Source organism: Protomyctophum bolini, assembly GCF_963924005.1.
Source record: "Protomyctophum bolini genome assembly, chromosome: 5".
Lineage (NCBI taxonomy): Eukaryota > Metazoa > Chordata > Actinopteri > Myctophiformes > Myctophidae > Protomyctophum > Protomyctophum bolini.
The window spans coordinates 49910577-49926237 of record NC_137866.1 but is presented as its reverse complement, the minus strand read 5'-3'; the positions used below and the strand labels follow the sequence as shown (position 1 = coordinate 49926237).

The following is a 15661-nucleotide window of genomic DNA, read 5'->3' as shown; positions in this document are numbered from 1 at the left end:
AATGATTAGTGCACGTTCACATTCTGAAATGATTAGTGCACGTTCACGTTCTGAAATGATTAGTGCACGTTCACGTTCTGAAATGATTAGTGCACGTTCACGTTCTGAAATGATTAGTGCACGTTCACGTTCTGAAATGATTAGTGCACGTTCACGTTCTGAAATGATTAGTGGCACGTTCACGTTCTGAAATGATTAGTGCACGTTCTGAAATGATTAGTGCACGTTGACGTTCTGAAATGATTAGTGCACGTTCTGAAACGATTAGTGCACGTTCACCAGTTCAGATGAGAACATTGAACTACCACCATCATTTCCACTGACACTCTGCACGTGCAAAACATAATACTTGACTTCTGTAAACAACCTATATAACCTGTTATTACCTAAACATAATTCACTGTATGTACATTTATTTACCTTGGCCATTCAGTGTCGTTCCATTTACAGAGGTCTCTCCCACAGAGGTCTCTCCCAGCTCCTCTCCTTTGGAAGGTAATCATCATTACAGTTATAATCATGATCGCCCATGTCTGTGTACTTGAACGTGAGACACAGTGTACTTGATATGTATTGTGTACTGTCTGATCTGTAGCATACTGTATAGTTAGGCTACGATCAGACATCTGAGACAGCAATAGGTCAGCCTTGCTGCAGTTAGCTGTTATTATGTCTCATATCTTGTTGTCACGTCATTACGATCCAGCACTATATATGTTCCCTGTCAGAACCACACACCACCCAGCCTGGTTCTGTCAGAACCACACACCACCCAGCCTGGTTCTGTCAGAACCACACACCACCCAGCCTGGTTCTGTCAGAACCACACACCACCCAGCCGGCACACACTACCAGTCTGTCAGAACCACACACCACCCAGCCTGCACACACTACCTGTCTGTCAGAACCACACACCACCCAGCCTGCATACACTACCTGTCTGTCGAACCAGACGAGGGTCCAGTATTTAGAGTTTACAACAATTACTAACTGTTCTTTTCTGATAGAATAACATTTACTTCATATCCTTCAAACCTAAATGACACTACAGAGAAAAACATACCTTGTATCTCTAGGAAGGTTCCTGGTCCAATCTGAAGGGAACCTGTGTCCATTACTCCACAAATGTACGTTCCAGTGTCTTCTGCTTTCGTATTCTTTATTTTAAGATGAGCTGATTTAACTTTGTCGTCTGTCTCTACAACAACACGACCCTCTTTGTCACAAGGATAAATGCCGGTGTATTTTCGTATTACACAATGTGTAGTTAAAGTATTCGCTGCTGTCAATTTGAACCATACATAATGTGTACTATACGAGACTTCAATGTGACATTGAAGGGTAACTTCCTGGCCCAGCTGTGCTGCCTGGTGTGGAAGTGGCTGAGAGATACTCGCTTGTTGAGCCACACCTGAAACACATACGTTAAAAACATTTACAGTATGGGGTTTGAGATAATGTTATTTTGGACAATGTATTGTTCTGCAAACTTGAGTTTCATATAACAAATGTATACGAGACAAGTGAGTTATAACTCTCATAAATATTCAGTATACATTCAAAACGATCCTCTTACATTTTTATACATGTAGTGTATATGGAATCATACAGATGCAACTCTATTGCTGTGAATACTTACAGGAGCAGATTAGAAGAAATGCTACAAAGTATTCCATCCTTGTCCTTCTTTGGTTCACTGCTGTCACTGCTGTGTGCTTCACTGTGACTGGCTGCTGGTGACTCTATTTTCATTGTGTGAGTTCCTGTCAGCTCGTCTGATTGGCTCAGCAGCTTCATCCTGCACTTCATTTGATTGGCTGCTCAGAACCAGGATGTTGTATGAAACCCACAACACAGTGGAATCTCTGTATGGATGTTTTCAGAAGCTTTAAATGACATTAACACGTCACGTGATAATAAGGTATGAAAGTATCCACAAATCAGATGCATGTTTGAAATGACAGATATGGCTTTAAAAGTAAAAGGACAGAATTATAACAACGAACTGGATGTCACTTGCAGGACATTTAAGACAGTAGAAGCTTGGCTAGACCAAAGAGAAAAAGTCCACACTGGCAAAAGAGAAAAGACTGAGACAGTCCAAGACATATATTATGGACCAAAAAAAAGAAATGTTGAAATGAAAATATATAAAATATACAGTACACATTGCAATAATGATATTGTTGTGGTGACAAATGGAAACAAGCCATAGTGCTTTCTTGGGTTATAAAATCCTCTTAGCAGACCTTGTATTGAACTGTAGGCTACGTTCCTGTGCTTTTTTCCTGCAAACTGTTTATAAAGTAATCAATATATGGAGGTATAATTATATGCACCTAAAGGCTGGGCTCTCAACAGTTGGGCGATCAATTTAGAGACAAATCAAAAGCAGTTGAGCTGCTTATAAGTTGTTAAAATAAGTGCAGACAAATTGAATTTGATTTAATTCATGGCTCTATAGTTGATTGATTTTGAGACGTTTCCTCAATGTGGACGTGGTGCAACTGGTGCAAGGTGCAACGACCTTTGCAGGAAACCATGGCATCGCATTTATTGCACTTTGCGTGCTCAGCCTCAGAGTCATTTCCCTCTCCGTTAACCACACTCTCTCCGCGGTGGTGAGCGCTCGCTGAATGCACAGAACAGAACAGTGGTATCCGCCACACTCACTCACTCATCGCAAAGTGCAATAAATGCGATGCCTTGCTTCTTATCTGTACAACCAACCCAGTGGGCAGTTATCGTTATGATCAGGTGGTTTACTGTACGTTAGTTCACTATATAGATTTTCCCCCAAAACTATTTCCTAGGGCCTAATCCCTTCAGAGTCATTGTTGGCTATTCTAATTCATACCGCCATGCTACACATACAATATATATGTTTAATAAATGGCTACAAAAACTATTGATTTCCAGGTTCTTTTGGTGGCTGGGTATAACGGGTGGGGGTGGGGGGCCCTTAATCTGATATCATTGATTTTGAGATCAGATATTCAATTATTGAACTATAGTTATAATCATTGTATACTGAAGCATTCATTCAAGCTTGTTTACGTAAATGCATTCATAACCAGTGATTGTTTTACAAGCAGTGGAGGTTTTAAAATGTTCTTTACACCGTGCTGTCTCCAACACTTAGATGTGGTTCTGTGTGCAGTGAAGCACACAGCGCTGTCAGGCTGACCACATTGACACATTGTTAAACAAGGAAACTAAATGTCTCTCTACAAATGCCCAAACCACACGCTTATGCTATGCCCCATGGAGCACACACACACACACACACACACACACACGCGCGCACACGCACACGCACACTCACACAACACGGTAGAGTGTAGCTATAGTCAGTACAGCACAGCCAGCGTGACCACACCCCCTGCAGAATGTGTGATGAGTAGGCAGCTCGTCTAGGCGTGTGTGTGTGTGTGTGTGTGTGTGTGTGTGTGTGTGTGTGTGTGTGTGTGTGTGTGTGTGTGTGTGTGTGTGTGTGTGTGTGTGTCAGTGCACGCAGCACGCACGTATGAGGCTATGAGCTGTACAGCCTATAGAGCAGGGGGTGCCCACACTCTTTTGACTAGAGAACTACTTTTAAAATGGCTGCTCAACATGTTCTACGTCTACATGTTCTATGTTTAATTATACCTTCTTTAGGGCCATGTCATGTGGTCTTCTTTGTGATCTACTGGTAGGTAGATCTACCTTTTGGACACCTCTGGCCTACAGATAATTAACTACCTAGCATAGACAGGGGTATTTATCAACACCAAAAACAATGAATGTTTCTCAATGCAGAACGAAATAGAAAATGAAACAAAAAGGATTCAGAATGTGAATAATTGCAGAATGGTAAACAACAGATCACCTACAGTTATGGGCCCCACTTGCGCGCGCACACACACACACACACACACACACACACACACACCACCTGGACGCCAAACGACCAACCTCTGCCCCACATTCTCCACAGCGGGCCTGTCGTACAGCACCACCACGAGGCAGCGTTTTGCACAAGAAAACATTCATTTACATTTACTCCTACACATTTGACCCATATACACTATCTCCATAGTCATGTGATCAACACAGACCGACCTGTCCCCTTCCCCATATACTCCATCCCCATTGGCTATATAGACTAATCCACAGAGGGCTGCCCTGGGCGCGGCCATTACTGAGGTGTAATCCATGGAGCAGGTGCTCCGTATATAGGCCAGGTGTGGCTAATCAGTGCTGCTGTGCTTAATTAATAGTACACCTCAGTAATGGCCGCACCCAGGCAACCCTCTGTGGATTTGTCTCTACGGGCCGTCGGCGTGGAACAAGCTCCCACTGTACCTTCGACAGGCAGCCTCTGGAGACATTTTTAAAGCTCAGCTCAAGACCCACTTCTACAACATTGCTTTTAATTGATCTTTTATTTGTTTTTGTTATTCATGTCCTCACTGTATTGCATTACTGCTTGTTTTTTTAATGTCGTTGCCTTGCTTTTCTTTTATTCTCCATTGTTCTGTAAAGCACTTTGAGCTGCATTTCATGTCATGAAAGGTGCTCTACAAATAAAGTTTTATTATTATTATTATAGGATTGCCTTCCAAGTGCCACTTAATTAAAACATTTCAAATCAGCCTCATGGTGTTCACCCATAACTGCACCGATATCTGTACAACTTTGGCCTCCCTCGAGGCCAAGGGAAAAAAAATGTCCCCCGCATTTTCCACATCTGCCTGTTATAGCACCATCATGAGGCAATTTTTTTTATATTCATTTATTTTTATTAGAATCATTCCTCGGCGTGGGAGTCAGTTCCACTATGTGTTTAACCCATTCTGAACGGGAACCAATTTTGGCGTTCGCATCATGTCGTGCTTTAGCTATTGAAAAATAGCAGATCTACAAGCTCATAGCGCGCCACCGAGTGGCGCGCTACGAGCTTGTAGGTCTGCTATTTTTGAAAGATCGAACGACTGACATTTTTTAGAATCTGATCTCAGGTAAGAATGGGTTAATCAGACCAGTGTGTGTCCTAGTGGAAACCTCGTATGAATCTGATCTCAGGACAGAATGGGTTAATCTCCAATCCATCATCATCAATCATCATCATTCATCAATCATCATCATGAAAACCATTAACACGGCAGAAAGCTACAATTGCTTTGCTTGCTTTTACAATTGTGTGTGTGTGTGTGTGTGTGTGTGTGTGTGTGTGTGTGTGTGTGTGTGTGTGCGCGCGCGTGTGCGTGCGCGTGTCGGGGGCAGAGAGAGAATGCTGGGGAAAAAAAAAGAATGATGGAAAAGTTGAAAAACTTGACAGGTCACACATGCTGCATATATTTTTCTTTCTCACTTAACCCATTCTGGGCGGAAACCCCTTTTGGTGTTAGCATTATGTTATGCTTTAGCTATTGAAAAATAGCAGATCTACAAGCTCATGGCGCGCTACGAGCTTGGTAGGTCTTGCTATTTTTGAAAAATCGAAGAACGACTGACATAGAATCATAGCTTTTTCAGGAAGACATTTTTAGAATCTGATCTCGGGTCACAATGGGTTAAGGACAGACTGATATGTCACTGTGTTCCAGTAGTCAGATCTTACCCCCACACACACACACACACACACACACACACCCTGCCCCCCCAACGTGGTTTGGAGGGAACATTCCATTTCAAATTCGATTATCACCAACGTCGTACATGATGAAAAGGTCGGTATAATATTCTGGGACATTTCTTCTTGACAATCAATTTGCCTCTGCAATTTTGAAGTGTGTGCTTCAGTGTTGCACAAGAGGAGCACCTTGAGGAGAGCAGAGCACGACGTAACCTGCAGCGCTTTTTTAATTAAGTTTTAGTCATATAGTCTTTTGTATAGTTTTCATTTGTTTTTGTTTTTGTTGTCATATTTTAGTCACCTGGAATGTTTTAGTGTTAAGTCTAGTCGACAATCATACGATTTTAGTCGACTAAATCTATGCTTGATTCAGTCGACTAAAATGTATTTTGCCAGGCCTTGATGGCTGATTTTATACGCTTGCTGAAAATAGCAGATCTACAAGCTCACAACGCATGTCAGAGTGTGGAGTGAGACATTTGATATTTTTTTCTTCTGTTTTTTTGGCCGAAAATATTGTCTATATACATCTCAATGTGACCAAATTTGACTGAGAGACTGCCATTGGATTTTTTTTTTATTTGAGTGTTTTCAAGTCATATGAAAGCAGGGAATCATAGCTTCAAATGGACATATTGGTTGTTCAGTTTGACCCACCAGTTTTGGAGATATGGCTTATAGAGTAATGTCTTGCAGAAAACAGCGAGTTGAGAAAACAGGCTTGAAAGGTTCACTTCTGTGGTCTCTAACATTACACCTAGCTACAGGTTTAAACATGTATTTCATATTTACATGTCTTCTGTGGTCTCTAACATTACACCTATAGTTACATGTTTGGGCATTTATTTCATATCTACATGTCTTCTGTGGTCTCTAACGTTACACCTAGCTACATGTTTAAGCATTTATTTCATATCTACATGTCTTCTGTGGTCTCTAACATTACACCTAGCTACATGTTTAAGCATTTATTTCATATTTACATGTCTTCTGTGGTCTCTAACATTACAGCTACATGTTTGGGCATTTATTTCATATCTACATGTCTTCTGTGGTCTCTAACATTACACCTAGCTACATGTTTAAGCATTTATTTCATATCTACATGTCTTCTGTGGTCTCTAACATTACACCTAGCTACATGTTTAAGCATTTATTTCATATTTACATGTCTTCTGTGGTCTCTAACATTACACCTAGCTACTGTACATGTTTAAGCATTTATTTCATATGTACATGTCTTCTGTGGTCTCTAACATTACACCTATAGCTACATGTTTAAGCATTTATTTCATATTTACATGTCTTCTGTGGTCTCTAACATTACACCTATAGCTTCATGTTTGGGCATTTATTTCATATTTACATGTCTTCTGTGGTCTCTAACATTACACCTAGCTACATGTTTAAGCATTTATTTCATATTTACATGTATTCTGTGGTCTCTAACATTACACCTATAGCTACATGTTTAAGCAATATTTCATATTTGCATGTCTTCTGTGGTCTCTAACATTACACCTATAGCTACATGTTTAAGCATTTATTTCATATTTACATGTCTTCTGTGGTCTCTAACATTACACCTATAGCTACATGTTTGGGATTTATTTCATATTTACATGTCGATGTTCAGCTCTGACACTTATTTCAGACATTCTCTAGTATGTGAAGAGTCTGCCTGTGCTTTTAACTTTTTTCTCCTCTGGTGAAAAGCTGTAATTTTGTGCGATGGCAGTCTTTTAGTCAAATTTGGTCACATATATTCATGACCGGCTGATAGCCTTGATATGAATAGGTTTGAAAACCACAGAGCTAATAGTCGTGTTGGCAGAGGGAGCTGATTCAAGGCAGGTGTGCAGGATCCACGCTGCAGGAGAGGAACACACACACACACACACACACACAGTGGCAAATTCACAGTGTAAATGGTCACTGATAGCCTCATTGTGCGTCGCTCGCAGCCATTATCTGCAGTTTAATGATGCCAACGCTAACATTAAGCCCTTAAAGTTCCACATCTGCAAATTAGCATCTGATTGCAATTATCGCATGTGCAATTATCGCACGTCGTGCCACTGCGAGAGAGACAGAGAAATGGCAGAGGGAAAGAGAAATAACTAAGTGGAGGACAACATAAATAAAAACAGCATAATGTATAACGACATTCTCCAACAGGCCACTTTCCCACTTTCCCACTTTCACTTTGTCTGTGTACAGTACACAGTAGAATGCTACATACTATTGTCTATAGTTTTTCATTCTTATACCTTGTGTGTGTGTGTGTGTGTGTGTGTGTGTGTGTGTGCGTGTGCGTGTGCGTGTGCGTGTGCGTGTGCGGGTGCGGGTGTGTATTGAACTGGCAATGAAGGACCGGAAAGTCTGACGTAGCATTGTGAAATCCATGATCTCGACCGCGGTCTAAAAGTGTAGATGATAAGTCCTCCTACTAAGACCGTCTCTCTCTCTCTCTCTCTCTCTCTCTCTCTCTGTTCTCCTCCAATCAGGTGAATGCGTTCCTCTCCTTCGTGGTTCCCATGACGGCCATCTCGGTGCTCAACGGGGTGATAGCCAATCAGCTGCTGCGCATGTTCCGGGAGGCGGAGCAGGACAGCCGCGTGTGCGTCGTGGGGGGCAACGCCACCACGCTGACGGTCGCCGTGGAGCCCAACCGCGCCCAGGCGCTGCGCCACGGCGTGCTGGTGCTGAGTGAGTGACACGCTACGCTACGCACGCACGCACGCACAAAATAGCCGATCTAGTTAATTAGTTACTTTATTGACACAAATGTATAAAACACCACCAAGATACCCATGTACCTGTCTAAATACTTCCTTAATGTAAACGAAGTCCACACCCACAACACCAGAGGGAGTGCAACAAACCATGTACAACCCAGATTCGGCACAAACAAGGGACTAAATTATTTTCGCTCCTATGCCACCAAAATGTGGAACGCCCTACCAACAGTCATTAAGACATGAATCCCTTGACTCCTTCAAAACCGCTCTCAAAGGGCACCTACGGATGGCTGCAATTCAAAACTGGCCTCTGTAAAATCTGAATCCCCCCCCACCCCACCCCCTTTTCCACCTCAATGTATCTTTTCCCTTTTTGCTTCCTATATGAAGAATCCCTGTTCTGTTTTTTAACTACATAGAAGTGTCTATTTGTGTCTCTAAATGTATTGATGAATTCAACAATGTGGACCCTGTTGTAAACAAGTGTAATGCTTAATTGGGTCGTCCACTCACAGTTAACAGTCTTTGTATTGAGTTTGTGCTTGAAATGTACTGTAATTCTACAAACTGTTAATAAATATTTCAATCAATCAATCAATCGGGTCCAAACAATAATAAAAAACCCATGAATCAAAAACTTAAAAAAGGTACAATACATTAAAATATACAATACACAATACAGAATCCCTTTACAACAGGAGCTTTCTATTGCTCCACAAGTGACAGGCAGGCATGTAGCATAATTATGCAAAGTCTCTCTGTTAGTGCCCACAAAGAGTGAGCTCAAATCAATACCCTCATGTCCATATTTCACTCTGATATCTTGCGTGAGGGGACACACCAGTATGTGCTGTTCGTTTTGTATACCAGTCTACAAGCTCATAACATGTCACGATGTGACGCATCGCAGGCTTGTAGATCTTCTATTTTCTAAATATTTTGTATACATTTTAGACAGAATTATAACTCTTGCTCAAGTAGCCTACTGTACAATGTGGGATTGAGACCTGCCACCTGACCTGACCTTCTGGAAAAAGCTATGTTTCTATGTCAGTCGTTCTTTGATTTTTCAAAAATAGCAGACCTACAATGAATGAGCCTTATTGAGTCACCGCCGCCCCAACATACTGACAGCAGACTAGAGAGAGACACACGTGAAGACAAGACTCACCATAATGTAATGAATCACTCGAACTAAGAACAACGATCCCCGTGGGCTCAAAAACGTCTAAGAACTTCAGTCACAATTCCATGGTCTTCTGTTTCTCCAGTTCAGTTTTCCATGTCTCTAAAAGGATTATACGTCCTCATTGCTTATTGCCTCCCGGCTTTGGTCCCACAGCTATATTTCTATATTTATAATTGAAGTACGTGTGTGCATAGGGGCATGTAATGTACACGCTGTACCTATGTGTGTACCCATTATGCGCATGGGTGCGTGTGCATGTGTGCCAAAGGTGTGTCTGTGTGGAGGTGTGTGTGTTCTGTGAGAATCCATACTTATACAGTACCCGAGTTGTTACGCACATGGGCGCACACACACACACACACACACACACACACGCACACACACGCACACGCACGCACACACACGCACACGCACACGCACACGCACACACACAACACACACAATATTTTATTTATGTCCGCATAAGAGATACAATACATGGACACAAATATTTACACGGTGTTGTACAGAGTGCAATCAGCAAATCCCGGACAAATGCCCGACACACACACACAGACACACACACACACACACACAGACACACACACACACAGACACACACACACACACACACACACTCAGTCCCGGCGCCTCCCGTGACCGGTCGGACAGTTTCAGACGCCGTCAGTTTTCCTTCACAAGTTCGCGACCAATTCATCCTCCATTAAGTTGAAGAATCACAGCACGGTAACGGAGCACGCGCACACACACGCTCACACACACACGCACACACACACGCACACACACACACACACACACACACACACACACACACACACACACAGCATGGTAACAGAGCATGTAGGACATGTATTCCTTTCCCATGACCTCATCACAGACATCCATTCCATATCAAACTGAAAACAGTCTGAATGAATGATGTCGTGTCGTCGGGACTCTGGGGAGCCGCTGAGCCCAGACTTATGGGGAGCCCAGACTTATGGGGAGCCCAGAGACTCTGGGGAGCCGCTGAGCCCAGACTTATGGGGAGCCCAGACTTATGGGGAGCCCAGAGACTCTGGGGAGCCGCTGCAGAGCCCAGAGACTTATGGGGAGCCCAGATACTTATGGGGAGCCCAGACTTATGGGGAGCCCAGACTTATGGGGAGCCCAGAGACTCTGGGGAGCCGCTGAGCCCAGATACTTATGGGGAGCCCAGACTTATGGGGAGCCCAGACTTATGGGGAGCCCAGAGACTCTGGGGAGCCGCTGCAGAGCCCAGAGACTTATGGGGAGCCCAGATACTTATGGGGAGCCCAGACTTATGGGGAGCCCAGACTTATGGGGAGCCCAGAGACTCTGGGGAGCCGCTGAGCCCAGATACTTATGGGGAGCCCAGACTTATGGGGAGCCCAGACTTATGGGGAGCCCAGAGACTCTGGGGAGCCGCTGAGCCCAGAGACTTGTTTTATTCTCCATTGTTATCCCATTTGGACCGGAGAACTGATTCTACTAAACGTCTTCTAAATCATGACAGTTTTCAGAAAACCCTATAAATGTTTCTATGTGTCAGTGCAGGTTCTCTTATAACATTTTCATGTCCAGGACCCCCAGATATATATCTGTAAACGGTCGACCCCCCATCTGAAAATATGTTGTTCCAGGGACCCCCCCCCCTCCCCTCCCCCAGAAGCAAAGATTTTAGTTAAAAACGTTAATATTATATATTCAAAAGATTTGCGCCACATTTTCACGATTTCACGACACAGTGTCGTGTCCGTCTGTGTTGGAGATATCACATCAACGTCGCATCGCTCTCTTAATTCTGACCTGAGATCAGATTCTATAAAAATGTCTTCTATGCATCCTGACAGTTTTCTGAAAAAGCTATGTTTCTATGTCAGTGCATGGTTCTTCGATTTTTTTCAAAAATAGCAGACCTACAAAGCACCGAGTGTCGCGCTACGAGCTTTGTAGGTCTGCTATTTTTCAATAGCTATAAAGTTATGACATAATAATGCTTGAAACACCAAAAAGCGTTCCCGCCCAGAATGGGTTATAAGGTCCTCGGGGTACCAGAATCAGTGCTCCTGGGACAGAATCACTCTTGTCCCTCTGTCTGACAGGCCTGTGGTATGTCCCTCTGTCTGACAGGCCTGTGGTATGTCCCTCTGTCTGACAGGCCTGTGGTTTGTTCTCAGGACTTTATCCCCAAAAGCTCCCAAACTCCTGTAATGTGATGAAGATGTTGATGATGATGATGATGATGATGATTGATTGAAACCTTTATTTATTCTCGAAAGAGCAATTGAGGTTCTCCCTCATTTCCAATGCTGACAAGATTACATACATCATCATCATCATACTATAATTCAGTCAATGTCTGTCTGTCTGTCTGTCTGTCTGTCTGTCTGTCTGTCTGTCTGTCTGTCTGTCTGTCTGTCTGCCACTGTGACTGCCGTATCTCCTCACTGCCTGCACCAATCACTCCCACTTTTCACACAGGCATTGACCATAATAATATGGAGGTCTTTTTTCGATTTGACACATTAACAGCAACGTGATGTATGATGGAAGCTTTCCATCGATGGCTTTGAAGATGAACTGGTGCCAGTGCCTGGTTCTCCTCTCAGAGAGGGAAGACCAACCTACTCTATTATAAATTATACAACAGGTCGTTAAGAGGAAGCAATCTGATTGGTTAAAACAGCCTTCTAGCCGGTGGTTAAACCAGTACCGTGCACCACCTAATCAAAACAAAGAATTCAGCCGCTCTGTTCTCCCAGAGCGCTAGCAAACTCGGTGGCTATAGGCTATAGCTAGTTTCTTTGGACATTTGTGGTCGTAGTGACTACATCTGTCATTAAAGATATATATTTTTTCAGCGAGCACTGTCGTGGCAATAATCACGTTAAACAACACCCTCTCGTGTGATATTGCTTAAGGGTGCAATGGTGAGTGCTGTATGATGATGGTGATAATCATTGTCTATCAGCGTGCCCAATCAATGTTGATTTGATTTCGTCGACGACTAAAACTATAAAAGGCGAAAAATGTTCGTCGACTACCTTTTTCCCACTGACGAAAACTAAATAGAAACTAAATGAAAACTAAGCTATGATGACTAAAACTAAGACTAAATATAGTGGCGATTTCGTCAACAAATAAAAACTATCTAGACTAAGATGTTAGGAACGGACTATAGTGGAGGAAAGGTCCAGTATGAGTCATTTTACACTTTGTTGCATGCTGAAAATAGCAGATCTACAAGCTGTTGTGAGCTTGTAGATCGGCTATTTTCAGCAAGTGTAAAATCAGTCTATTTATGACGGCAGCATCAAGGCCCCGCCAAAACACATTTTAGTCGACTGAATCAACTTTCGATTTTGTCGACTGAAACTAGACTGAAACACTAAAACATTCCAGGTGACTAAAATGTGACTAAAGCGAAATGAAAACTATTCAAGGGACTAAAATTATAATCACCAAGAACAAGACTATATGTGCCGAATGGAAAAAAAGGTTTATTTCAATTAGGATGAATGCAGAGTATTATAAATACACTATTACTGTATTTTTGGCATCAAATTTCTATTTTAGTTTTAGTCTTTTGAATAGTTTTCATTTAGTTTTAGTCGCATTTTAGTCACCCGGAATGTTTTATTGTTAGTCTAGTTTTAGTCGACTAAATGTCATAAGATTTTAGTCGACTAAATCTACAGGTGATTTAGTCGACTAAAATGTATTTTGGCGGGTCTTGATGCCGTCGTAATGAGTGTGTTTACACTTGCTGAAAATAGCAGATCTACAAGCTTACAATGCGTCGCGCTGCGACGCGTTGTGAGCTTGTAGATCTGCTATTTTCAGCATGCAGCCAAGTGTAAGATGACTCGTACTGGATCTCTTGTCCACTAGTCCCTTCCTAACATTTTAGTCTAGTTTGTATTTGTTGACGAAATTGTCAGTATATTTAGTCTTAGTTTTAGTCACCGTAGCTTAGTTTTCTTTTAGTTTCCATTTAGTTTTCGTCAGTGAAAAAAGGTAGTCGACGAACATTTTTCGTCTTAGTTTTAGTCGACGAAAACAACACTGATAGCAACGCTCCCATGGGTTGGTGCAATTAGGTCTCCCAATTCTCCCAAATTGCATGCAATCATTTTTCTCAGGTACCCTGTTTGGCAAGATGAGCAGCGTTTGCACTCTGGCTGGACGATTGAGGTTTTGCTTTCAATTATTTCCGGAGGCAATTTCACTTATAGAAAACCCATTCAAACTGTCTTGTATAACTTTTCACTTTGACATAGTTTTATAGTTATTTTTCAATATTTAACTTTTAATGAATGGCGCTTTTTTTTTCATAGCGCTTTTCCAAGTGCTCAAATAAGTGCTTTACAACGGTTCATTCATTCATTCATTCATGCATTGGGAGGTGTATGAATGAACCTCCCTATTCCTTCATACTTTCACAATCCCCCCAAAAAATCCACTTTATACAAAAGTAGAAATGCCCACTTGAGATTTTCACTTTGATGATTTGTTTTTAAATATTTAACTTAAAGCAACCGATGCATTTCCAATGATCTGCTACTAGGGATCGAGGAATGACCCACCTTTCTGTAAAGTCACTATACGCTGCAATAGTCTCTAGGGATATCTCTTTGAGTCTGTTAGTCTCTTTGAGTGGTGCAGCAACTCCAATGCACAGCAGTGTGTGTCCCTTTGTGTGTCTGTTTATAGGCTCCATATGCCCCCAAAGCGCCAGCGCTCGCCCAGCAGTCTGCCGTCACCCCGTTACAAAGCGCCAGCGCTCTGTAGGGTGAGGTCGCTTCTCGCCCAGAAACGGCGTCTCACTGCATGGTATAAAGTATTAGAGTTGTCCCGATACCACTTTTTTCAGACCTATAGCCAAGAGTAGAAGTACTTCATTTTTAGTATACTCGCCGATACCGAGTATACCGGATACTATAGTACTTTTTTTATTTCTGTTGAGTAACCACTTATTTTACCCCCTTTTTCTCCAATATAATTACACTTGTCAGTTTATGCTTGTAGATGGGCTGTTTTTTGGCGATGTGCTGCAGTGTTGCGGTCAGACCTGCTCCCGTTGCATTCGTTCAGCCTAATGGTGTCAATTGGATGTTTTGGTACTCGGGTCAGAGTACCGGGCCCGGTTCTGAGTACTACCGAGTATACGAGTAGCCTATACTTGAGCGTGGTATCGGCCAGTATCGTTATCGGAAACAACTCTATTAAGTATAGTATATATATATACATGGTATGTTGAAGCCATTTGTGTATACTTTCGTTATGATTTATGATTGTTATTTACTTTTCCATGCATTATGCCTGATGAGATATGAAATGATATGTTATGAAATGTTTGGGTTAATTTAGTTTGTTCTATTGCATGCTACCATTATTGATACGATGATGATCTGATTGTTATGTTAACCCATTCTGGGCGGGAACATCTTTTGGTGGTTACATACATTATGTATGTATAATTTAGCTATTGAAAAATAGCAGATCTACAAGCTCGTAGCGCGCCACCGAGTGGCGCGCTACGAGCTTGTAGGTCTGCTATTTTAGAAACATCGAAGAACGACTGTCAGGATTTAGAAGACATTTTTTTTAGAATCTGATCTCGGGTCAAAATGGGTTAATGTGATGTCCCAGAGAGTGACGTTTATACGCTGACGTTGTTTCTGGTTTGAAGTGAGCCCACGTACTTCCGCCCACATGTTCTGGTTCTGATCATCCGGTCCCTGATTACACAGATCTCCATAATCAGTGGAATGTCTTGACCGTAATGTGCTTTATGGGTTCCCATTCCTCAAGTATGTTCCCCCTGGCAGAGCACGACACTGACACAGACTGATGCTCTCTCTCTCTCTCTCTCTCTCTCTCTCTCTCTCTCTCTCTCTCCCTTACCCTTTCCCTCACTTAATTGCTCTTCCTCTACTCAAGTATGGAATGTGTGTGTGTGCGTGCTCGCGTGCACGTGCGTGCGTGCAATCATTTTTGCGTGCACATTCATGCGATTGTGTGCCAGCAGTTTTATATCATGTGGAGAATCATCATGATGGTAATCCAACATAATAATGGTAATCCAATCTAATCATAATGGTAATCCGA

The 15661-nt window shown here is 42.3% G+C and overlaps 1 protein-coding gene across 1 annotated transcript in view; it reads left to right on the top strand.

Annotated features, from left to right (window-relative positions):
• Positions 1 to 15661, top strand: part of LOC308315183 (neurotensin receptor type 1-like) — a gene marked incomplete at both ends in the record, with an annotated part of 143598 nt that overhangs the window by 62581 nt on the left and 65356 nt on the right. Inside the window, one exon of the mRNA XM_080763023.1 lies at positions 8125 to 8326. Coding sequence (XP_080619149.1) covers positions 8125 to 8326 — 202 coding nt within the window. The remainder of the gene's footprint in view (positions 1 to 8124; positions 8327 to 15661) is intronic.